This window comes from Oxyura jamaicensis, chromosome 1 (genome assembly GCF_011077185.1).
Source record: "Oxyura jamaicensis isolate SHBP4307 breed ruddy duck chromosome 1, BPBGC_Ojam_1.0, whole genome shotgun sequence".
Taxonomy (NCBI): Eukaryota; Metazoa; Chordata; class Aves; order Anseriformes; family Anatidae; genus Oxyura; species Oxyura jamaicensis.
The window spans coordinates 115,810,770-115,836,187 of NC_048893.1; the positions used below are offsets into that span (position 1 = coordinate 115,810,770).

The window sequence follows — 25,418 nt, forward strand, 5'->3', positions numbered from 1 at the left end:
GTCTGAAAGAAAAACACTACTAGAAAAAGGAAGCATTTCCCACAGCCCAGCAACAACTCTCTTCCTTTCAGAGAAGTAACCTTGGGTGTTTACAAGTGCAGTTTTAATTTTCATTTTTCATGTGTTCAGTCCAGTTTTCTGGTAGCCAACCAAACGCTCAGATAAGAAGCTGAATCAAGGTGAGATTTGTTTGAATTAAGTTTAAATTGCTTGTTGGCCTTGTATGTTTGTCCTGCAGTTTGCCTCTGAGATTGCAAATGTTTTAACTGAGTTTTCAAAGACTGCAGGAGACAAGTTCTGATAATGAGTATTTGAGACAAAACAAAGCTTCGTAAAACCAGAAGCTGTTTTTCTTTCAAGAGCTTTAGTTTGTCTCTAAGCATATGTTTCATCTATTAGTCGAAAGTTACTCCAGGTAGTGGGCATTTTAAAGCAAAATCTACGTGGAAAAATAGCTAGGACAATGGACTACTGGGAGAATAATTTGGATTGTTTGGGTTAGATGTATGATTAAACTGTCAACAGTTTCATTTCAGAAGTTGTGGTATGCCAGCTATTATTTTACCTCAAGTGGTTATTCTTGTTGCCCAAATTTTCCAGGTACTCACAGAATTTCAAATGTTTTTAAGGTAGGAATGCATTTCAAGAAATTAACGTGGAATTGAAATGTGTTAACTACATAATATCTAGGCTGTAGTTCCAAAGCTGTGACTGTTGTATAACCTAATTGAGAGATGCGTACTTAGGTTAAATCCCATTGACTTCAAATATGTGGGGCTTTTCCTAAGACATCCCAAGAGCAGCTGGTGGTTCGTAGGCTGGCTGGATCATAAGCAGTGTGCTTATATTTGAGGAATTGTTTTTAAAAGACCTCAGGCTTGTCTCCACGAACGCCACAAAGTGAGGAAGCAGAGCTGTGGTGCTCGACTGTGTACTCCCAGCCCCGCACGTTCTTCCAGAGCAGTAATTAGCGTCTTTGGGAAATGACCCCGCGTAATAGCTTTTAAAGGAAACGTCCGTCCGGTTGCTGCTGGGAGAGATAAGAGATGCTGAGCGAGGAAGGATTGTGCTGGGGGCTGTGCGGAGCAGCACAGCTGCAGACAGCTGCCATAGCTCAAGACAGCTGTGTCCCTGTGCACAGAAATGGTATTTGCAAAGAGGCCTCTGGGGGTGGCTCTCACCTTTGCCCGTTTCCCTGCTGAGCGCAGGGGCACAACGTTGGGGTAGCTTTGGGATGTTCAGAAACATCAAATTCCCTTTGATTTCCGCAGACGTCAATTTGTCTTCTGTTCGTCTGAGACTTGAAAGCACGCTCCTTGGGCCTAAACCTAAAATCAGGTATGTAGAGATGCTCTCCACTACTGTGTTTGTCTCCTGCTGCAGATGGGTGCTTAAAAAAGAAAAGGTTTGCTCCCCACCACCATCTCTTGCTGTCTGTGGGTTGGGCACAGTATGGCACAGGCCACTTGCAGCTGGTCAAAGAAGGAAAGATTTCGGTCTGAAGGAAACCACCTTTTATTCAAAGACTGATGGTGAGCAAACACAGCCCGTGGGCTTCTGGGCATCCTAAAAGAGGGTTATTCAGTTTGTTTCATTGACTTTAGATGACGTGGCCTTGAGGCATTAGTAGTATCTGCGGCCAGGTAGTGATGTTAGAGCGCACATCTGAAGCCCAAGGTGACCCATGAGGGTTGTGCACTTGGTAGGACGGTGTGGGCAGATGGCAGCCCAGCAGCACTCCTCAGGCCTCCTAACTTTGGAAAGTCACAGAAGTACGGCTGACCGGAGTATTTCCAAGTATTTTCCTCTTCTCTTTCACGACACAGTGCTGTACAGCCCTACATTGGCCAAGATGAGCATCACCTCAGAAGCCCACTGGGAACGGGCAGCCGCCCTCCGTGCGCTGCTGAGACGCTGACCCCAGGCAGGCCACCGCAGGCTGCTGGGACAGTTAGCTGGGCACAGAGCGTCTGCGGCCCCGTGGTGGCACTGCTGCTTCTCCTCAGGGGTGAGGGGCTGCTCTGAGCTTTGGAAAGGAGAGCTGCTGCTGCTGCTTCCTCCTGGCGGCAGGAGCTTAGGGGGAAGACTTGAGACTTGCTGCATAAGAAGGTGCCAAGGGGTTGACTGCTCGTACGGATATAAAAATAGGTGAAATGGGGTGGCTCTGCTTTGAGTTCATTGGGGAATATTGGCCTGTTGGTGGCCTCCTGTTCTGAAACTCAGATCCATTGCAGGTAAATGTGCCCTAAGATTCTGTTTATAAAGTTAGCGGGCTCCATCTTGAAGGTGCATGCCTTTGCCTGAACTCCCAAGTCCCCTTGGTATTGCCCTGGGGGGTCTCTCGGAGATCCTCCAACTTCGTGGCGCACACCGGAGGTGGTCAGCCACAGGAGGCTGCAGGCACCATTTTGCCCCCACTGCTGCTGGCTTTTGTGAGCAGCTCCATCCCTCCTAGGTGTGGTTCCATAGCACCTCAGACACTGCCTGCTGGCTGGTGCTCAGTCAGCCAAAAGGAATTTATTTTGCCTTTTTTTTTCTCCTCATTCCACAGTTTCTTGGAGCTTTTTGTCCTACAGTTAAGATTCTGCATGCGTTCCACCGCAGCCCTGGAGGACGTGAGTTATCCAAGCTTATACAAGGAAATGGCTGAAAACAAAAATAATAAAGCCAACCTGTCATTTTCAGGTTCTGGAGCAAATGGAGTTGTTATAATGCCCACTTCTATCTGCAAAATTTGATTTAATGCCATAAAGAAATTTTAAGACATTTATTTACAATCGGATTATTACAAAATTACTCCTTCAAATTCTAATTTCCCTGGAGATAGCTGAGATGGGAGGCACTGGCTTTTGGACTGCTGCTTTTGTTGTTGTTTCAGGGCTCTTTTTTTTTATAATAAGAACATTGTTGTGTTTTTGCACATCTGAATATAGCATCGTTAGGCTAATGAACAGCAACCACCAGAATGGACAGCTGACTAACCTGCACTGATGTCTTACTTCAGAGCTTCTCACACCTTAGTCCTTAAAGAAAGGAGGAAAGGGTGATGGTTGGACCAGATGATCTTGAAGGTCTCTTCCAACCTTAATGATTCTATAAGTCTATGAAAAACAAAAATCTTACTCTGATTCTCAGATTTTCCAGTTTTTCCTCCTCCTTTGAGTTGCATAGACACTTAAATAACTAAAGGTAAGCACACACAGCCTGCAGTCCCATCCCAAATCTTTCCCAGGTTGCCCCACGTGTGGAACCATGCAGGATTCACCTGGTTCAGGCACTGGCAGGCTAAATGAAGCTCACGATAGCGTGTTGTGAGGCGAGCTGTTGTGAGGAGACCAGCCATGGAGAACCGACTCGCATTGCCCTTGTGCATGACAGGAACTCCAGGAACCCTTCCACTGCCCAACGCTTCTTTTTCTCCTTATCTTTTTTATACTAATGTGGTTCTGAACTCATGTTGAATGAAAAATGTGGTTTCTCTCACTCTTTAAGCTCCAGCTGTGGGAGGATGCTTAAAACACACACCCACCCACTGTATTTTATCCTGTAATTTATTACACGTTGAACCCACCTGCTGGCCTTTGGGACCCTGCAGTGTTGTCCCACGTTTGGCTGCCTCTGTAATATTTTGCACAGAGAAATTGGGTCATGATTGTAACACCCTGTAACGCCTCTATTGTGTTCTTGCACCTCAGGGTCCTTGGGCAGAATCTGATGCAGGAACTCTAGGAACAAAAGGTAAATAATGGCTACGGTTCAATCACGAACTAGGGCTCGCTTTTGTGGTTTCTGACCTCTAATTTTGGACAAGCACTTACAAAAAACGAGCTGTCAGAATCCCATTTTCCTGCTCTCCAAAAGAGCCTGTTTTTGACAGTCTCTGCTATTGTCTTGATAACAGCTTCCTCCAGCCCTCCTCCACGCACAGCTCTTTGTTGTTCTCCTCCATAGCTCGGGAGTTAAAATAAAGCTTTTAGCAAATGTGGCATTTCTTCCTCCTCTGCTCTGCTGTTGTCACAGATGATTTTATAGAACAAATCTAATTTTACCTTCAACAAGCTTTGTTGTTATTTTTTTATTATTATTTTTTTTTAACAGCAATTCTTACAGTGATAGTGAAAATACTCTTTTACATGAAGCATTGATTTCGGTGGAGAAAAATATCCCTCAGCCTGGCTTTCTCTGCTGTCCACATATTTTCCTAAATTTTGCAGTAGGTTTTCTATTTATATGAATATTTCAGACCTCATGGGTACTTAAGGTGTGAGGATCAGTAAGAAAATGAAAATAAACATTTATTTCCCCCCCTTAACCTGTAATATATTGCAGTTATTGGTTACCTGGCTCTGCTGTATGCTCAGCGGGGACACGTGCCTAGCCCTTCGGATGGAACATGAAAACAGCACATTATTTCCAGCACAAGGCTTGGTGCTGGAGGGGTTTCCCACCACTCTCCTCTTTATCCATGCTGAGGAAGGTCGCCTGCCCTTTGCATGGTCTTCCTCCATCTCAGTCCTGGCTGTCGGTGCTCCATTGCCATCCTCTGGCCTTCTGTAGCCTTTAATCTGAGGGATTTGGCCCCACAGATTATCTTCATAAACGTTTCTGAGGTGGAAGCTGAGCTATTTTCTCTGTACTTAGCACCACAGTCCTCCTGTGGGCTCCGCGTTGGAGGCAGCAGAAATGTGATGTGGTCCAGCACTTTTTCAATGCTGTGGTGTAAAAGATAATTCTGCAATCTTGGGTAATCTTTTTCTCTTGACTGTAGAAGTAGGATGGTGGCTGATTAAACATTGATCTTCCCTTTCAACCAATACATTGGAGACAAACAGAGGCCGCCTCTCTGGCCTCTGCGCTGGGCAGAAGCAGCCAGGTGGGCGCGGGCTGGGGACACCGTGCTGACAGGAGGCCGATGCACCACACAGGGCTGGAGCAGCCAGGCTGGCCCCTGTTTGGGCAGCTCCACCTTCAGGCCCAAGCACAGGTCACGGCGTGAGGCCACGAAACACCCTTGCCACGGAGGCCGGGTGAGCGCGGCAGCCCAGCCGTCTGGCTCTGTGGCTGAGGTGGCTTCAGCAAGCCACAAAATGGCCGCCCCGAGGCTCGGCTTCCGTGGCAGCCTGTGGTAAAATGGAGGGGTCCCCAAATCCAGCTGGGCACAGCCTGGGCGGTTTTTGACACAGAGAGGGGTTAAAGAGTTATGGTAGTCTGTTTCAGATGTTCCCTGTATCTTGGTCTTTTCTAGATCCTTCCTCTGGGTCATAGCTTGTGCTTTTAAAATCATTTCAACCTCTAATTTTTTGGCAGTTTGGGGGAAGAGCCCGTGAGTTCAGGAGAGTTTATTTCTGGCTAGAGAACGTGGAGTTTCAGATGAGGCATCTGATACCAAGAAAATGAGGCGTTTCTTGTGGGAATACTTCGTTCTGTCAAAATATTTTTGTCTGTTTATTTCTGCTGCTCCGGCACTTACAAGAGATGCTGATTATAAAGAACTTCTTGAAGGAAAGAAAGGCAGAGGTTACAAGGCTTTGAAAATTAGAAACACAACCAAAAAAAGAATTTTAATAGAGACCAAAGAAGAACTTGAGCAGGAAAGAAAATGAAGGTAGGAATGTAAATTTATTTATTTTCTAGCTTAAAGCTGTGTTGTATGCCACAGGGAACCTCGTGAAGGAATTAGGAGGGAGGTATGATTAAAAGACTAGAGCTTTTTAGGTATTAGCCCTCCACCAAAGGGCTAATTTAGGCTATGGTGACTGCTGCTTCTTACACAGCGCTGGAAATGATGATGTCTGGGGCTTGGTGACCCCTACCAGCACTCAGAACAGCTCGGCAGCGGTGGGATTTGCTCGGAACCTGGTCTGGGCCGTGTAAGGGATACACACACAGGCTGGGAAGGAGGAACATCATAAAGGTGACTGCTGTGTGGATGAACCCCCAGGAACCTCTGGGACAAAAGTGGGGGGAAAAAGGGAAGCAGAGGAGGAACTAGAATGTTTTGTGATGTTTAGATCCAGGCTGCTCATTCAAGATGAGGAAGACAGTCCCGTGATAATGACTCCAATTGCAAAAGGCCAGAATCTCCCCCTTCACCCCACCCCCTGGCATGATAATCTCAACAAAAATAAAAATAAAAATAAAAAAATCCACAAGCATATATTTAGTGATTCTGATAGACACTGCAGAATAGCACAGTTTTGTCAAGGAAAGACCCTTGAAGCAGCACCATTGCTTGAAGTATGGTGCTTTCAAATAAATATTTTCTAACTGATGTTTCAGATGACTACAACTGAAATAATCCTGGATGGTATAGAGAGGAGATTGCTGTTTGTTTACTTTCTGGTAGGAAGATCTTTTTCTCCCAAAGTAACAAAAATAAGCCAGTTTCTGGTAGATGGCATCACCTTTGTGAACATAAGTGTTATGCGAACAATCTTCCTGCAAATACTTTTACTGGATGTCCTTTTAAGTGCATGTATTACTATTAGCCTTCTGAGTTTATAAAGCCTCATTTTTAGAAAATACTGTGTATATGGTTTTTGAAATCTTTAAAAGATGGAAAGAATGTATTTTTATTTTAAATAATGTTCTTAATAGAGGAATGAAACCTCTTCTACCAATGTTTCATTTGTGAAGGGTGATGTTAACAGTGTGTGCCTGTGTGTGCACAAAAAGATCAAGACCAATTTATATAGAGTCCTGTTCCACCTCTTCACCCTCCATTTCTGCATGACGGGCAGTTGACTGCACTCCTCCTTCTGGTGCATTTTCCTTCCAGGTTACCCTGAGCTATTGTGAGCACCTGGGTGCCCCAAGCTTTCCTTGGAAAACACTGTGTTCCACTGCCAGGCACAGCCTCTCTGCTCCCCAGGATAAATCCTACAACCTAGCTCTCACCTCCCTGAAGATTCCTGTTGGGCAGAGCTGCACGTTCCCTAACACAGCTTAGAGAAGTGCTCCCTTCAGAGCCAGGCCTGCCTGGCTCCCATGCAGCTGTGGCAGCTTGGCTGTGGCGAGCAGTGGCAGGAGTCCAGCTGCCTCCACAGCTCTGTCAACTCGCTGAAATATTTGAGGTATTGAAGATAAGTGCTACAGCTGTTTTTGTATATTTTTCCTCCTTTCTTCCCCCCCTCTTACAGCAGAGATGCAGTGACAGAAATAGATTCTTAGGAGCTGAGAGCTGTCTGATCACTTACAGGGTTTTTTATTTCCATACTGCTCTTGTACATTAGTCAGGAGTTTGATTGATGACCTGTTGTAGGATGTACTTAGCACTCCCTTTTAGCTCTGCTGTGTTCCAAACACTGTAATTGATTATAGGGGTATTGGAACAGACTTTTTTTTATTATTTCTTTTTATCAATTCCCTAGGTGCTTTGACCACAGCATTTCAAGGAAGTAAAACAAGGGGGGTGATCAGGCAGGTCAGCAGATAGGCAGCACTGAGGTCCTCCAGAAGCCCATGACCCCACAGTGCCAGCTGTATGATCCCAGCTCACTCACTATGAATTTATCTTAGCCATACTGCCTCTATCCCCATTGCCTAACGTAAAGCATATGCTCACTAAATTAAGGGCATATAAATTTCTCATTGTAAATTCATGCACTGGAACATAATTAAAGTGGAATTTGACAGCCTTTCTAAAAACATTTAGTGCAGCCATTAATTTTGTCTCCCTTATGAAGCATTCTAAGGTATTTTATGATGTGTATTCATGCCAAGAACTTAGCTATATATTTTTGATGATGTTGGATGACATCAATGGCATTACGAAATGTGATTGCCAGCGGCCTCTGCTGTGAAACTGTTCAACAACAGAAGAATCTTCTTAACTCTGAAAGTACATCAGCATTGTTATTAAAGCTGTCCTCAGGCACTCCAAGCACAGATGCTGCTTAGTGTTCCTTATTGACCTACCTGAGAAGCGAATTCCTAATAATTTTGTTAGATACCGATCAGGATCACAACCCTGTCAGAGCACTGCATGTCTGTTCCCATTTTGGCCTCCTCCAGTACTCTCTTGTACCTGAACCACTGTAAAATCAATCCTGTCTGCCAGGAATGTGGTCACCTGGGCTTATGGCAACAGCTGTGCCAGCATCCGTGCTAGCTCTGCAGGGAAGGGAGCTGCTGCAATCTCTGCACTCAGACCAGTGACGCTGCACACCAGTCCCGTTCCTGCAGGGGCACAGCTTCTGCAGGGGCACAGCTTCTGCAGACACGTGCTAGCTTTCATCCATTCCTCTTCCACCCTTCGCCCTGTGAGCTGCAGAAGCCCTCTGGATTTAGGGCTTTGCAAGTAAATATAGCTCCTCCATAGAAACACCTTGCATTATTGGCAGGAAGGGACAGGAAATAAACTTCTGGGCTCCCCATTTATTTCCACTTTCTTCTCCAGATGTGAAAGCTTACAGTTCCACTTCAGTCATCATTGATCTGCCTCATATCTGTCCTTCAATAATTGTGCAGGTCCCCCTTCACCCCTTTATATGGTAGAAGTTCTTAAGAACATAGCCCTGGTCACAGCAGAGAAAACCAAAAATGCTAGTTGCCATCAAGAAATCTTGTTCTTATTTTTATCAGAACATCTGTGAATTTCCGCTCAAACCATCCACCTCACCCTAGCCATAAAACAGCATCAATAATAGGATTCAAGTGTTCATTGTTATTGTGGGTGATTGCTTTTTCGGTTTTGTTTGTTTCTTGAGACAGATGCTCATCTCTTTGCACTAGACACCGGCCGTGTCTTTGTCTCCTCCCTTACCGCTGGCCTATAAATCCCAGCAGTCAGGTGAAAGGTTGCTCAACATTTGCATTTCAATGTTTTCTTCACTTCCAGGTGGTTTTGTTAAATTTGAACACAGCCTTTGCACAGTTCAGAGCTGGTTTGGGCTTTACTTGCCTGTGTGTCCCACCAGCACGGTATGGGCTGGAAGGACTTTGAAAGTTGCCATGTCCACCACAGAGCAGTCTGGAGAGCTGAAGCATATCCAAAACCTAAATTACAACTCTGACCTGCCAAGTTGGGGCACTGAGGGATTATCTAGAAGAAGTATCACACTGACTCTTAAAAGAACCCTTTATTGTATGTTTTACTTCCTCTTTTCAATCCAAATACCAAAAGCAACACTTCAGTTCTGTCTCAGACCTCTCCCTTTTCAGAAAAGCTGGCACTTTCTGAGCATAGAGGTACTCTCCCATCCACCTACCAGACAACGCATGCCCAAGGGCTGAAACAAACCTGACGAAACACATTCAACCCATTATGCCAGAGGCCAGCTACCTCGATACAGAAGGAATTCCTTCTGGTGACCAGCTCTTCACTCCCTGCAGCAGTTACATCCTAAATCCTTCAGACAGCTCTGCAAAAGCCCTCTCCTGCCTGGCTGAAAGTTGCTTGATAGTAGACGCTGTATGACCCCTCTCTTGCCCTTGCCACTTCAGGCAGGATCCTAATAGGGTGTTTATATTTTCCCCACATCTCTCACTCCCCCCCAGCCTCGTAGGAATGCCTTGGGCAAATGGTGAAACAGTGGTAATTTCCCTTTCAAAAACAAAATTATGGGCTTCCCTGTTGTCTTTCTTCACAGAACTTCTTGTGCCAGTTTCATTGCTTTCCTGGCAGCATGGTACACAAAGCCTACAATTTCTGCCGCATCACAAGCCTTTATACAGTTTGTATTCTTGGGGAGGTTAAATCTAAAGGTAACGATCAATAGCACATCTAATGGTGTTGACAGCACTTTCATTCTAATTAATTAATTAGATTCTAAATACAAAAAGGCTATTTTTCCTGGCTCAGGAATCAGTATTCTAATTGCTTATTTGATTAGCAGCTAAGGATCAGCACTGCTGTATAATATATAAGCTTAATCTAAAAGCACAGTGGCCTTACAGTGGCTTTAAAAGTAGCTCGTCCTGTACAAAGCCGCTGTTATTTAAGAAATGGCACATGGGAGTGCTCAAAAGCATCTCCAGCACCCGCTGGGGGCCCACAGCCATGAAAGTGAACAAATGTGCTACTAACACGGAAAGCGGGAATTGGAACGTGTCCTTCAAACAGAGGGTGGAAAGTGGCAGTAGGCTTAAGACTTGCTTTAAAAAGTAAAGTTAGAGCCTGCGGCAGCAGCAAAAAGGAAGAGATGGCAGGATGACCATCTCAAGGGCAAGTCAGTCCTTCGTGTCAAGAAACTATATTGCAAACTTCAGGCTGAATACAGTATAGCTACCCAGCTAGCTAGCATGCAGATGTTAAACATAATTAATTATACAGTCACTTTGAACAACTAGCTCCTGGGAAACTCTTCACCAGTATTTGAAGTGGACTATTAACCTGATGAGGACCTCTGGATTAAGTAAACTAGGATTGCATTAATTGGATGTAGACCAGTATAAAGATCAAATTGAAGTAAATCCTCACTAAAAAGGCTTTTAGCGTGATTAATTTTCAGGCAATCAACACTCCACCTTGCTTAGAATAAGGAACCCGTGGAGCTACTAGCCTAATCTTGCAAAAGTATTGGAAATCCTAGTACCAGACAGATATACAATATGTTTTACCTCTTGCTTTTTTTAAAAAAAAAAAAAAAAAAAAGCTCTACCTGAAACATTCCTGGGAAGCTGCAATTGGAGCCACCTACCACCAATAAAAGCAGGAGAAAGATCAACATTTCTGATACAACAGTACTTGGCCTATCAGAATCACACTGCAATATCCTTTTACCCCTGGGGTACTTTTCCTCCACGTGAAAGAATCTCTCAGAGGTTCTTCAAAGCCTGTTAGAACAATGCTTCCCCTTTGCTTTAAAAGAATTACAGCAGCCCTGTGGTACAGCTGAGCTCATCATTTCAAAATTTTAGTACATAAGGTCATCTCAGCACATCTTGTAATCACTGTAGGTTGTGGCAAAGATGTTGCAATTGACCAGGAAGTTCAAGTAAGAATCTCAGAAAGGGAACTTGAGCATCTCCTTAAGGAACACAGAAATTAATATAAAAAGTCACAAAAGTCATAATTCAGGAACAAGAAATTTCAAAGAGTGACTTGAAGTATCATGGAACTATTACATCTTTTTTTTTTTTTTTTTTAAGTATTTTAACATTTCAAACCTCTTAGTGTTGTTTAGGACAAGCAGAATCTCATGAAGAAGTTTACTCTATATCAACTGCTTTACGTCCAAGACAGTTGAACACAACACAAGCTTCTGAATATTCCCACAACATTTACATGTCTTACCTTTGCGTGTGTTTTCAGTGCAGAATGTTTCCCATGATCTGACAGTAACCTGACAGTAGTTACTCTTCCCTCCTGCCACATAAGTCATTTTCATTAAGTTATACTTGATTTGGAAAGATTCTACTACTGATGTACTCCCCCTTTTCTTACTTCTTGCTTCTACTGAAGTTCTGTGACACTGTCTTCCACATTAAGTGATCTCAAAGCCAAAGCAGTCAACGAAGTTTAAAATAACATATGGACTATCACATTACAGTTCACTTTAAACATTAGGGTTCATGATTATCAAACAGGATGACAGAGCACTATTTTAACTGTTTTCATAACAAAGTTGTTGTGCAGCTTCATCAGATGTATCTGATGCTTATCAAAACACCACAAATACATTACAGAATGACCGATAGTTGGGCTGCATGCTCTTGTCGGGTTAAAATTGTCCAGAGAAACTGGCAGTGCACTCTTCCATCTATTGATCCTACTTTTAATCATCCACGTTCACTTTAAATGCTGTTGAAGCTAATTTTGAATTGTAAAAGAAAAAACAGTAAGTGGGATTTTCTAGACTTCAGCAAAGCTGAAGTTACTCATGTCAACACAAAGCATCCTGTGGTGTCTCCAAGACATGAGCACATGCACAAGTTCTATCCCTCCAAAGCTGATGTGTCCAGGAAGCAAGACAAATTAATTTGTTAAGCAGATTTTTACTGGAAATGGATCAAATCTATCTTAGCAATAGGGAGAGTTAAGCACACAAGAGGACAAGATGAAAAAAAAGAAGTAGATTTCACTCATATTACTATATTCTAAAGGAATTTCATCTTCCACAAGAGCAACTGAAAGTTCCTAAAAAGTGGGTAGTTCTAAAGAAGATTCAAGCCACAGATCAACAGTTTGCGTTAGCTACACCCGCTATTTGGTTTAAGAAAATTAATGCATACAAGATGATCCTCCAACATTTAACTTTGAAAGACAGTAAAATCTAAGCCATAAGAAACTTGGGCCCACTCTCACAGATGGGAGGCTGCTCGCAGCTGCTCCCTTCAGCTGCTCCCTTCAGCTGAGCTAGAACTAAACAGAAGTGGCCCCACCCACAAAGCCACAAACAATACATGCATTCAGGAACTGTTCTTTGTTTTATTGAATGATCGAAGCAGGACTATAATCAAGTGTTGGTCCACTCTTATCATCAAAAAGAAATCTGTTCATTTTTTTTTTAATAACATCAACACAAATGGAAGGAACATGTAGCATCATAATAGGAACCTTTAACTACAGGATGTTAGACTATGCTCAGACTGGTGCTACTTCAATATTTCTAGACTCTCCACTGTATAGACCAGCCACACTAGTGTTATTTATCTCCAAATCATTACGGTTCGAGGTAAAGCACCCTTCTGGCATCTGAGCCATCATCATGAGATCAAAATGCCATTTCTGCCACTAGAATCCTGATCTTGTAGCATTTAATATTTTACTAAAGAGTAACAACTATCCTCTCCGAAGTTACATATAGCCATTATAAATATTTACATCAAACATTTACAACTGGTTCATAATATACAACACAACAATTTAACTATAATTTATAATCTTCCTGTGTCATAATTTCAGTCTGTTTTGCACACAGTCACAGGCAGTACAGGGCATTTCTGAAACTCATGTTACGTGATAAAAAATGGAATGATGTTACTTTCATAACAATCAGTCTGGGGGAAGTGTTTTCTTTGTTAAACAAGCAGATTTCAATTTCTAAACCCAATCTAGTGCTACTACTAACTTTTAAAATAGGATTAAGAGGAGGAGAAAAAAATAGATACTTGGAAATAAATACACCTTTAAAAATTCCACAGTTAACCATGTAAGAATATTTGTTTTCACACAAAGTAAAGGAGACCTTACTCTTCATCATTTCCCTGCGCTGGAACACTTTAGTTCAATCCATTCGTATCTTCTGATTTGTCATCCTGTAAATAATGCTGTCATACCCGGGATCCATGTTCCAGAGGTTGTAGGAGATGACTATCACAGCTAAAGCAAGACCTATCATCATCCACAGAATGATGTTGAAGATTACAGAGTAGTTGTAGTTGTATGGATAGGCAAGGTTATATGGGTTATCTGATTCACTCTGTAACGAAGAAAATAAGTATTACTTTAACAAGTTATTTTTGCATACAAAGCACATTCTGACTACATCAAAAATCTGAGCCATCTAAATAAGACAGATGTATTTTTGTCTAGACAACTCTGGTGCTAGGGCACAAAATGCAAGAGTGATTATGTGACTGACATTAATGGAAACCAAAGGAAGGGGCTGACCAGAGCCTTGTGAAATCCGATGAAAGCAAATGCAAAGCCCTGCACCTGGCATAGAATAACCCCACCTGACAGCACAGGCTGGGCACTGACCAGCTGGGGAACAGCTCTGCAGAGGGGGCCCATTGGACAGGGTGAACAGAGCCAGCAGCCGGGCCCTGCACTGATGAAGGTAAACTGCATCCTCAGCTGCAGCAGGTCAAAGAAGGCAATCGCTTCTCTCTACTCAACCGCCATGAAGTAGGGCTTGCATGCACTACTGTACTGGGGAAAACAGCACAGAAGTACAAATTCTAACAAGAAACAAGGGAATTTTTCACAGGGAAAGTGGTAAGATTTTGGAACAGGTTGTCCAAGGCTACAAGTTCCACAGCCTCTCTGAACATTTTGAGAACTTGGCTGGACAAGGACCTACAGAGCCTGATCAAACTCCTAAATGAATCCTGCTTTGAGCAGTGGGCTGGATTAAACCACGCCCAGAGGCTGTCTATAAACTATATTACTGTATGATTTACTGCAAATCATGAAAGGCAAGTTCACACCTATGCCTACAAAGTCAGTACTCTAGTCCTTACAAAATTATGCTTAGGTAAAGAAGTAATGCAGTTTGGATGCATTTGTGCTGTCAACAGGCAAGATACAGAAAAAATGTACGTATACTACCTGTGAAGACTGGAGAATGGAGCGAGTCTTCCTCGTGAGGGGAGAATTAAATGTCTTTACAGCCACCACTTCTACTACTGCATTCCCACTATACAAATTATACATCTCATCTGCAAACTGGAAGAGCAAGAGTGATTTCATTTAAAACCTAAACTGTAGCCAGGAATTAAGGAGGGCTTTGTTAGCAAGATGTACTAAGCCATAACATGTCAGTTTCAGGATTAAGAGGACTGTACAAAGTTGTAAAACGAAACCCACTACTTTTAAGCTCCAGCAAGAAAGGAGCAACTTCCAGATGGTTTAAAACATCTCAGAGTAAACAGTTACCTGCCTTAGTAAATTCATGCTTTTACACGTTCCCATCATGCTTTTGAAACTCGAAACTTCCTGGTGTCAGGTCTTGATAAATACTATCTAATGATTATGTAACACCAGCTAAGGCATTACTTACTTGAATGGTTGGAAATTAAAACTTATACAACTTCATGGCAAGGGGAAACTAATCACTGTACCCCAGGATAAAAAAAGATTTCCACATTTCACTGGCCAGTATTGGTGAGACATACTGGTGGTTTTCAAATGCAAGATGTTTGTTTAGGAAAAAGACGTATCAGCTCATGTCTTATATAAGGTTTAATATATTCCTACTCCTTCATCCAAAACATCTAACATACTGTGAAAGATGTTGACATGATTCTATACAGCAACAAGTTCTAACATTCAATTTTATAACTGAACAAATGTGTTTTAAAAAAAAAATCAATCAAAAAACGAACATCAGTAAGGCCATCACTAATGAAATGGTAGTTCACAGCAGAACACAAAAAGCTAAATTCCATGTTGTTAACACAAAAAAAAAATCCTTAGTATTGTTATAAGTTTTGTTCATTACATAGAAAGTACCTTTTGCAAGGAGTCTACAAGAATTTGAGAAGCGTCCTTGAATTGCTGAGAGTCTTCCCCATATCGTTTTCCAACTTCTTCCAAACCAGCCAGTTCCAGAGAATACAGGTCTGGAGAGTGATCTTTGGCCAAGTGCTTGTGTCGAGACAGCTTTGGGACACAATTGAGGGCAGAAAGAATTTAATTCATAAACAGGTTACTTTAAAAACACATTTTCACAAATTCAATTTGCTGAGACTAATCCAGCCTCACTTTCCAGTCATATTTCACATTGATTAGAGAACAGAATTTTTGGCTAACTTAACTACAAAGATTAACTACAAACTACAAGTGGTTTATGTTTTTTTTCCTTATGCTACAGAAGAAAGCAGACGATCATCATGTAGCATCTATACACAACATGAGATTACATGCATGTAATCTAGAGCTCTACTAGAAGAAACATTTTTATTCTTGTCAGAATCCTTTATTTTTATTGCAAGTACAGAGAAAAGATACCTGGATACTAGCATTCCCTCCACTGAAGATGGGCCTTGCAAAAGTGAGTAAATTGCAACTTCCACCTTACTGTTGCCCACATACAAAAGTATTTTACTTAAGGAGTATCATCTATTCATCGCAATTCATGCTACAGAAGTCACTCTATCTTTTTCAAGTAAATGGAACAATGACATTTTGAAGTGAAATGGTAGACAGGGCAAACCACAAGTTCTTAACTACCATTACACTTCTCAATGAATAAAAGTAGGAAAGACCTGCAAATCCCTCATTGAGTACTTCCTGGGGGTATGGAGAAATAGTAGCTGAGAACGCCCCGTGCTCTCTCAAACACAACAAAAAAGAAGCTGCAAAGGTCCAAAGTTCTCACTTCCTTCCATAACAACAAGGCTGATTCGAACACCTCAAGAACACACTATTTAAACTGATGCACCAAACAATACACTTGAGTGCACATCACTGTTGGCCAAGTACCCTGGCTATGGCTTCTCTACCTTTAAACAGTATCTTTGAAGTTTGAGACCTCAGATGTAGGATGTGTTTACAATAATAATAATAATGATCTTACCAGGCTTGCAATATCATGTAGGACTTGTAGTTCTGACAGAAAAAGCAAGTCAACCTGGAGAAGGAGACAAAAAGAAGAAGGGTATTTCCTTTGGTGAAACCAGAGTCAGAGAAGCCTTATTTTGTTGCAAGCCTCTGTGTTTTCTATCAGGGTATGCTCGTCACAGCATCAAAACAAACTAGAAGGCGATTACTTTTAATCAAGTTACTTACAGAAGAACTTAAACCTTAGGTCTTAGAATTCAATTAGAAAAAGAAAAGGGTGTTCTTCTAGCCGAAGAAATTGGAAAAGCACATTAGAAAATAATCTACAAGTACTCATTTATTGTTTTTTTTACCTCATTGTTTCTGCTGAGCGAGTTGAGAGGAAGGGAGCTGAGAATGGAGTTGTCCTGGAATAAGCGGTTTCGCAGTTGGCGCAGCGTGACAGAAAGATCTTCAAATACAGAGTTTGCCTTGCCCACCATGTACACTCTCTGCAGGAATGGCCATTGTTTAATAAGAGAGGTTAGTTTTTAGTTGCTCCAATCACACATTAACCATCAACCATACTTGCAAATCATGCTCCAATGCAAGATATTTTCATGTAACTGCTTCTGCCCCAAGCATACAAGTGGAAAGTGTTCTTACTATTTAGAGCGTTTGCAATCAGAACTGAAGCAATACTCACTTCCTCGCTGGGGGCCAGCTGCAAGACCACAGGAGTCTCCTCAGAGAACAAAGTATGAATCGCATTCGCAACACTGTCCAGACTGAAAGGAACAGCCTGAAACACAAAGTCTAGTTAGATTTTGGGATAAAACTATATCTAATGATATAAAATGAGAAAACTACTTAACTACATAAGTTTGGAAAATAGATCAACCTCTTTTTGAGCAGAGTATGAATAATTCCAGAGTGATAACAATTGGAGCCAAGGTACAAAATAACAACTGCACGTCTGTTAACAGAATACTTGCAAATATGAAGAACACAATACATTTTTAAGAACTCCAAGAGACCATGATTGTGTAATTAAGAGGCTTACTTACGCTGAAAGTATAGCCTCATTTACCAATGAGGCCAGACCCACAAGTATAAAAGCAATACAAAAGGCTGAACCCATGTTACCGTAAATTGAAAGTTATGAACCACAGAAAGCTGATGAATGGAAATATATCAGTAGAAAGACCAACTGCTGGAATACCAAAGAAAAGAACCATATAAAAATTGCTATGAGCAAAAGAAGTCATGGCATGGCATTAGAACCATTACAGGCAAGCTAATAAAACTCTTAGCTTTTCTAAACACTTATTTCTGGGTTTTATCTAGAAAGAAGCAGAATGACATTTCCATTCATTAGTTAAAGAGCACAAAAATCTTTTTACTAATAGATATTGTTAAGTCTGTAGGTTAGGATAATTAGTACCCAGTGGCCCCGAACATGAACTCGGCAATGATCATTTGAAGTTACTCTTGAACACTGGAGAACCAGTACTTTGCCAGCATACATTTGAGGCAGCTCATTTGAAGCCACAGCAGCGAAAAAGCTGAAGACTAGGAATCTTAATTTCTTTTAATGGGAAATAAAGAAAATAGGCATTAAGTACACGTCAGAACTTTTATAAGTTATGAGTGAGAATATGCATGAAGACTACTTTATCTATATGCAAGGGTTCTGCAAGTTGGGTGTACCACATGGTCTGGTACAGGCAATCTTCAACCAGTTTTGGTCCAGACACCATTTCAGTAAAACTAGTATGCTACTACCTGAACTAATGAGCTGTGCTGGAAGGCTGATGTGAAAGAAGATTTGCATTAAGCTGAGTTTGACCTGCACTCAATTTAAAGCCGTGTAACGTCCCAGTTAATAGTTGATATTTTGCGATAGATTAAAAGACTTCCCGATAGCTGTAGAAGTAATTTCATAAGGAAATCATCATCTCATCTTGGGGTGCACATCAGGTTAGCAATACTGAACAAAAGACTATTCAACCATCACTGATAATTCCTCATAGTTTGGTTGAAATAATAATATTATTCATTGTTTTATTAACAAGAAGACAGCAGTCATGCAAAGTCAAAAGGCACGATAAACTGGTACAAAATAGTCTTCTGAGACAGGCAGAAGCATAATTAACTCGAAGTGACCTGAAAAACAACTTAATTGAAAAACAACTCATTTGAAAAGGATTTAGGAATTAATGCTGAATGAACAGCAGCTCAAAGTAAAGAACTAGTGCAATACTGCAGTGGAATTGATTAAAGCAGACCACGTATTAATAATGAAGAAGCAACCATAAATTGTACAGTTACTAATATTTTGTACAGTTACTGTGTTCCTGTTAAGGTGTGTGCAGACAAAATTTTATGACAAGAAAAAATGGGCATAAATTAAAATACAGGAGATAACACCTGAACACAAGAAAGTGCCTTTTTACTGTCAGGGTGGTCAGGTAGTGGCACAGGTTACCCAGAGAGGTTGTGGAGTCTCTGTAGAGAAACTCAAAACCCAACTGGTCACAGTCCTGGACAACCTGCTCTGGCTGACCCTGCTTGATCAGGGGGATTGGACTAGATGGTTTCAAGAGCTCCATTTCAACAAAAATGATTCTGTGACAAGTCTGAGAAAAAAGTTTCAGCAAAGATGGTTGGTGACAGGTAAACATAACATTTTTTGTTGTTTTCTGTTTGCTATAGTGTAATCAAATTGTGTCTCATAGTACAACATTTCACAGTCTAGTACTTGAGGAAAACTCAAAGACTGCTTAGAGATAGAAATAGTACAACAAAGAGTCAACAGCATATAAAATGCTACCACATACTTAGTTTAAAAAAAATAAAGTTTAACAATTCTGATTATGAATCAGTTAACAAAGGAAGCAGTGGATTCTCTGCCTCTTGGTGGAAACATATTACAACTAGATGCCTTTCAAGAAAAACGTGCTTTTGTCAAACAAACTCAGCACAGGAGAGTCTACGTTAACTTCAAAGCCTTTGACCTTGTACAAGAGTCAAACTGGATTATTTATCAATACAGCCTGATCCATCATTCCAGGGGGATACATGAACTTCAAGCGAAGTAAGAATTATGAGAACTTCAAGGACTACAGTAGAAAGCCTTGCACTTCTAATTAGATCAAAAGAGTCACAGAAGTGGAAAGACTGTTCCAGATGCAGATACTCACGTTCTCAATAGGGTAAGAAATTCCTTTCACAGGCAACGTCAGCTTGTCTACTCCCTTCACCGTTACTAACACAGTAGCTCGTGGTCTGTGGAACAGATCACCCACCGCAAGCCCAGGCCAGGAAAGGTCCTGTTACAAAACAGTAGAAGACAAAACAAAACAAAACAATCACTTGTATTTCACAGGAGGACAGAGGGAGGAACCTCCCCAACCATTACAGCAAAATAATTTATTATCTTGTTGATATCTCTGTACGGAACAGCCCATTGGAAATTTCATGGGGAAATAAGTATGACTAGAACGCTTCCATCTTGAGTAACGCTGTCTGAAGTTAACCATGAAGAAACTGCTACTCTAAAAGCTACCAGCAATTTCACAGCAAAGTCTGCATTGAGAGAACATTATACATATCGGATACTTCAAGAGTTCTTTCCCATAAAAAAGTAAAAGTACAGCCTGTATTTATTAAGTAAAGCTTTGATTTTAAAACAAAATCAAAAAAATACTTTCACAAAACAGCACAGAAACATCAAAACACTAATATCTTGATACAGCAGTACCACAAAGAAATGGGAGGAGGGGTGTTAGTAGTACTAACAAACCACCACCAACCTAAAAACCCACCAACTTCCATAGAGACATTAAAGGATTCTTTAGTAACTAACTACAGTTACATATTGGCAAGACAACGGTGAATGGTACATGGCTAGTTTACTCAGGCACAAAAATACAAATTCATCTGTTTGTCATGAATTCAAACAAACTTCTCCATTTGTGTAAAAGATTTTTATTTTTAAGTTTCATGAAACCAAATTATTTGGATTTTGGATGTAAACTGTCATTGACATTATGAACTGTGTCACTTTAAACAAAAGAAAAAAAAACTTTTATAACATCAACGGGGACAAAAATATGGTTCAGTCTGACCTTCCCTTAACAAGGGGAAGACTACCTAATGACTATTTTTGCCAATCTCCAATCTAATGCAGTACATATTTAAAAATCTTTACAGAATAACCTATTGCACTGTCAGATTAGTTTCCTAGACTACAGCCTTGATGCAAACTACAAAATGAGTGTTTTGGACCCACGGTATGCTCAACAGCAGTGTCAGAAAATTCTTACATTGTCATCTCTGCCTTAATGACAATGCTGGTAACAACTTTCAGTTTCAGTGCTTAACTAAAGACAGCAATCTAAAGAGCTTCCTTCCTTTCTTTTCTGCCTTCCTCTAGCATTTGACATGATAATAATTGAGAACAATTTCTAAATGATGCTATGGACCTATCACAGCAAATGAATTCCAAGCTTTGGTTAAAGGAACAGAACAAATACCTAATACCTTTTTTCCTTTATAACCATGTCCTTCCTCAGAATGACCATTCTGCTGAAAGTCAGGTGCTCAAAATGGGCCAAACCCCACCATTTTGTTGAGCATCTTCACATGCAGCGTACCCAGAACCATCTGATGTATTGTTTTTTTTGATAAAATAATACAAAAATACTTACTGTGAACACTAGGTGTACAAATTTCTTTTACTAGTTTCATGAGAGCATGATGTCAATTAATTATGTTAACAATGTTCAAACAAGTTCCAAAATACAGGCTAAACAGACCTGCGTTCAAAACAGAGTTATCAGACCTCTTGCACAGTTGCTGTATGGAAGAAATGGGAACTGAACTCCCCCGCCACCACTGTGAGGATATCCCAGCTTGCAGCTTTCAGCATCTGGCTTGCCATTAAAAACTTTCATATGCTACTTCAGTAGTCACTCGTCCCTTCTGCAGCCCACCAAAAAAATCAGTAAGCAGCATGGAATCTGTCCATGGACTCACCTGGCTGCCCCACTTCAAGTATCAATAAAGCTATGTTTGTCCAAAAAACTAATTTGGGAAACAAATTAGGTTTTCAAGTGCTTCGAATACTTCCTAAGCAGCCTTTTCACTTGTTCTAATTAACTGTGCTTAGCAGACAAACTTGCTGACCTGACAAAATGCCTGCTTAGCCAAGACGTTTCTCATGATCTTCAGAATACCCAAGAAAAGATCCCTATGGATAGCTCACAAGAATCTGGAGAGGACTCCACAAGTTCTCGCTACAAGACTATAGGGGGTGGGGAACAGCACGTAGCCGGGCCTCTGAACAACTGATGAACATGACTGCTAAAGACTCTGCAGGCTTGCTTCCTTCTATAGCCGATGATTCAAACTAGCCAGCTAGCACAGCCTCCTTCTGCTCATATGACTGATACAGCTCTGGGCTTGGAAACCACGCTCTGACAAGTCATACATGCCTCAAGACAGGGTATTTTATATATTCCAGCACATGACAGGAAGATTTGCATGTTAACCCAGCAAGTCCATAGTTTTAGAGTTGTTTCAAAAACAAGACATCAAACATACCTCTTCAACAGAAAAGCCCATGGATAACGCAGCTACGTCTGGGATCCGATCACCAGGAATTGGCCAACTTCCATCTCGAAAAACAACTGACTGAGGTGTTCGTAAGATACTAAATTCATCACCGCATACACCTAAAATAATAATAGTAATAAGCAAGCTGTCACATTTCTTACAGTCTTTCACTCGCATCACAGAAGCAAAGCATACCAGAGCTTTCACTCATTCTTGACTTCTCATACCTACCACTTTACGCAACATATGTAACAAGTAGCATTTGATTTAGTGCTCTGGAACACTAGGCGAGGTATCTGTACAGTAAAGACTAAGAATGGACAAATCCACAGTGACAAAAACTAAAGCAACAGCACAGTACTCTTCTACCTACTCACAGGCAGACCATGAGCTGTGTTACAACTTAGGCCTGGCAAAGCCAACCCTCAGCAGAGCCAGACAGAATCCAAAAGCCCAGCTCAGCAGCAGGTATGCACCAACATGGCTCTGTTTTCTTCCAGGACTGCACGGTGTAACCCCTTTATTTGTGTAGTAAACAGCCTGAGCCACTGAGCCCAGAGCCGACAGGATCAGTTGAGCTCATCAGTGCTGGTTTAAACAGAGCGCTGCCAGGAACAGTCTGGCTCCTGCAGAACAGCTCCGGTGTCTCTGCCCTCCCTCCTCAAGCACAGGTCACAAGACTTCTTGCTTGGATGCAGCACTCGGCCTCGGCTGACTGTGTGGAGCCACAATCCACAGTGCTCCTTGTGCTGGGTTTTCAGTTACCTGGGATCCCCCTTTCCTCTCTTCCCTGTTACCTTCAACAACAAAGCTGACTAAGCACACTTGTAAGGTGTAGTATGATGACATTTATGCTGTAATAAAGTCAGAGAGGACTACATAGAAATGAGAGCTGGAGTTACTTCAATCTAGCTATCTATTTAACGTCACTTAGGCAGAACTGCAAGACTGTGCATACACAAAGTCCTAACGGCCTATCTAAATCAATTCTAAAACATATTTGGTTAACATTTGTATATAAGCAGTCACACACACAACACAAGTTTCAGAAATATCCTTCCCCGATGAGCAATCTGTACATGCTTCTACCATAAAAATCATCTGATACAAATCTTAAGAAAATCAAGGAAGAAAGCAACAAGTACTTGCAGGCCACCTAAGCTTCAGTTCCAATTACACAATCAGTCTGATTATGTTCTTTAAAATTACACATATGTGGTAATCCTTTAAAGAAAATATAAGCATCTACTCTCATGATCATTGGAAATTATTTACCAGCCTGAGCAGCTATAGAAAGTACCTCTCCAATGCATCTGTAAACCTAAAGGCCCTCCACACAAACACACAAAAACAAGCACCACTAGTAACTGATGCAATGGGCAGTCTTAAGTTTTCTTGAAATCAGTTTAGCCAATCTGACCTTGAAGATGTTGCTTTAAACCTGGGTCATGATCATGCATACAAATGTTGACAGTAAACCTGAGCTATGTTACAACAAACATACTAAAGGAACAAAGTACTGTGAGGCAGGTCAGGGAAGGGTGGCAAAAGGCAGGCAACAGGCCAAATCAACAGATGCACACAGAGCCAGTTCAAAAATGCTTTTGTTTTAAATTGGTATTTGTTCTCTGGATGGCCTGCTATCAATTGGAACAGCAGAGCAAACCACGGTCCCGTATCTTGAAGCACAGAAGTGTTCCCATGCCAGTTTGCTTAAGAAGGAAATTACAATTACAGTTCTGCTCAATCAGATAGTGACAGAACAAGGGGGAATGGTTTAAACTAAAAGAGGGTAGGTTTAGATTAGATATTTGGAAGAAATTCTTCACTCACAGGGTGGTGAGGCCCTGGCACAGGCTGCCCAGAGAAGCTGTGGATGCCCGTCCCTGGAGGTGTTCAAGGCCAGGCTGGATGGGGCTTTGGGCAGCCTGGTCTGGTGGGAGGTGTCCCTGCCCACGGCAGGGGTGTGGAATTGGGTGGTCTTGGAGGTCCCTTCCTTCCCCGGCCAGCCTCTGACCCCCACACAGCCCAGGCAGCGCCCGCTGAGCTGCCGCTCGCCCCACCGCCCCCCAACCACCCGCTGGGGCCGAGGAGACAACCCCCCCCCCCTCCCCCGCGCGCCCCTTCCCAACCGTTGCGGCCTGGCCGTTGAGGCGCGCGACATGCCGTTAACGGACGCTAACAGCCGTTAACGCACGCCCGCTTCCCTCCCTCACCCCCCGCCCCCTCACCGGCCAGCCAGGCCGCGGCCAGCAGCACCGCCGCGGGCACAGCACCACGCCGCCCCATGGCACCCCCGCCGCCAGCCGCCGCACTGCCAGGCCCCGCCGGCAAGACGCCCGGCCCTGCTGCGAAGCGCTGACGGGCAGCCGCCGCGGCCAATGAGAGGGCGGCGTTTCCGGCGGCGGGGCGGGACTAAGCGTTGTCCGGGGGAGAAAGCCCCGCCCCCTCACAGGACGGGCCCGTCAGGTGAGGCGCTGCCGCGCTGGGGGCGGAGCCGTAGTTTGAGTGGCGTTTCCAGTGGACCAATCAGATCGCGGGGGGAGCTCTGCAGCATTTCCCCATACCGGTAAATTCGGAAGAAGGCGGAGCCTAGTAGGACTGAATTGACAACCGCTTTACCCAATCGACGCGCGAAAGATCAGGGCCTCGCCCCTCCCACCGCCCCCCAGCGCGGCCGTGACGGCGTTGGGCGGAGGGGAGGGAAGGAGCTCTGATTGACAGCCAAGCCAACCAGTCACAGACCCCATGAGACGCCGCGCGAGCGATGTGGGCGCTGAGGGCGAGCCCTTACATAGGGCCGGCTGCGTGCGCAGGGAGCCGGCGGGGCTGGGGGGGGGGGGGTGCGGAGCCGTTAGGGCTGGGGGAGGCCTCCAGGATCACCTGGTGCAACCATCCCCTACCACCTGTGTCACCCACTGAGCCGTGTCCCCAAGCACCACGTCCAGCCTCTCCTGAAATAACCATAACCTTCATAAGCCATGCTCCAAAGTTCAGCTCCTGCGCAGGTCACGAGCGCTTCAGATTCATGCTCACGTATTAATAATTGTTCATTGTGCGTCACAAAGCCAGCGCCGCAAAACAGCTTTTGTAAAGGAAATGCGGATAGCTGTTTGTGAGATTACCCGGGTGCCGTAGTACGAGCGTGATGGGACTGCTCGTTTCCTTACGGGCCCTTCTGCCTCCACAGCAGGGGTAAGACAACGTGTGGGTGACAAGGCCTGAATCACGGAACAACAAGGAAAGCGAATAACTGCTTTTTCAGGGACCCTGGCCCGTTCTGTTCACCGAGGAAGGCAGGAGTGCATGGTAAAAGCTATCTTGTAAGCTCACAATGCTCACACGACGTCTATGTCCGTGGGTTCTAGTTTAAGGTTATGTGCCTTGCCTCATTCTTGGTATTTACGAGCTCTTGTGTGCCCGGCTTTGCAAAGGCAGAGCGGTCTTGGCTACCATGTACATTTTAGCATAATTTCACAAAGTTTTACCTAACGGGGACAATGAGGCAGCAACGTGCCTGTAGCCTAAAGCAGGAGGTCGTAGGCCATCAGATAGGGGTGTGCACCGGCTTGCCTTGTCGCAGTAGCAGAGCTATTGCAGGGCTGCACAGCCCCCATTCGGACTGGATATACTCCCAAAATGTTGATAGAAA

The 25,418-nt window shown here is 42.9% G+C and overlaps 1 protein-coding gene across 1 annotated transcript; it reads right to left on the bottom strand.

Moving 5' to 3' along the window:
* Positions 1-12,350: 12,350 nt before the first annotated feature.
* Positions 12,351-24,130, bottom strand: ATP6AP2 (ATPase H+ transporting accessory protein 2). The gene is made up of 9 exons (XM_035316011.1): positions 23,998-24,130; positions 21,755-21,885; positions 19,351-19,479; positions 16,854-16,949; positions 16,522-16,659; positions 16,185-16,238; positions 15,119-15,268; positions 14,216-14,332; positions 12,351-13,364 (listed from the first exon to the last, which is right to left on the bottom strand). Exons 1-9 carry the CDS (start codon positions 24,053-24,055, stop codon positions 13,170-13,172), a joined length of 1,068 nt encoding a protein of 355 aa, XP_035171902.1. The 5' UTR covers positions 24,056-24,130; the 3' UTR covers positions 12,351-13,169.
* Positions 24,131-25,418: the final 1,288 nt, after the last annotated feature.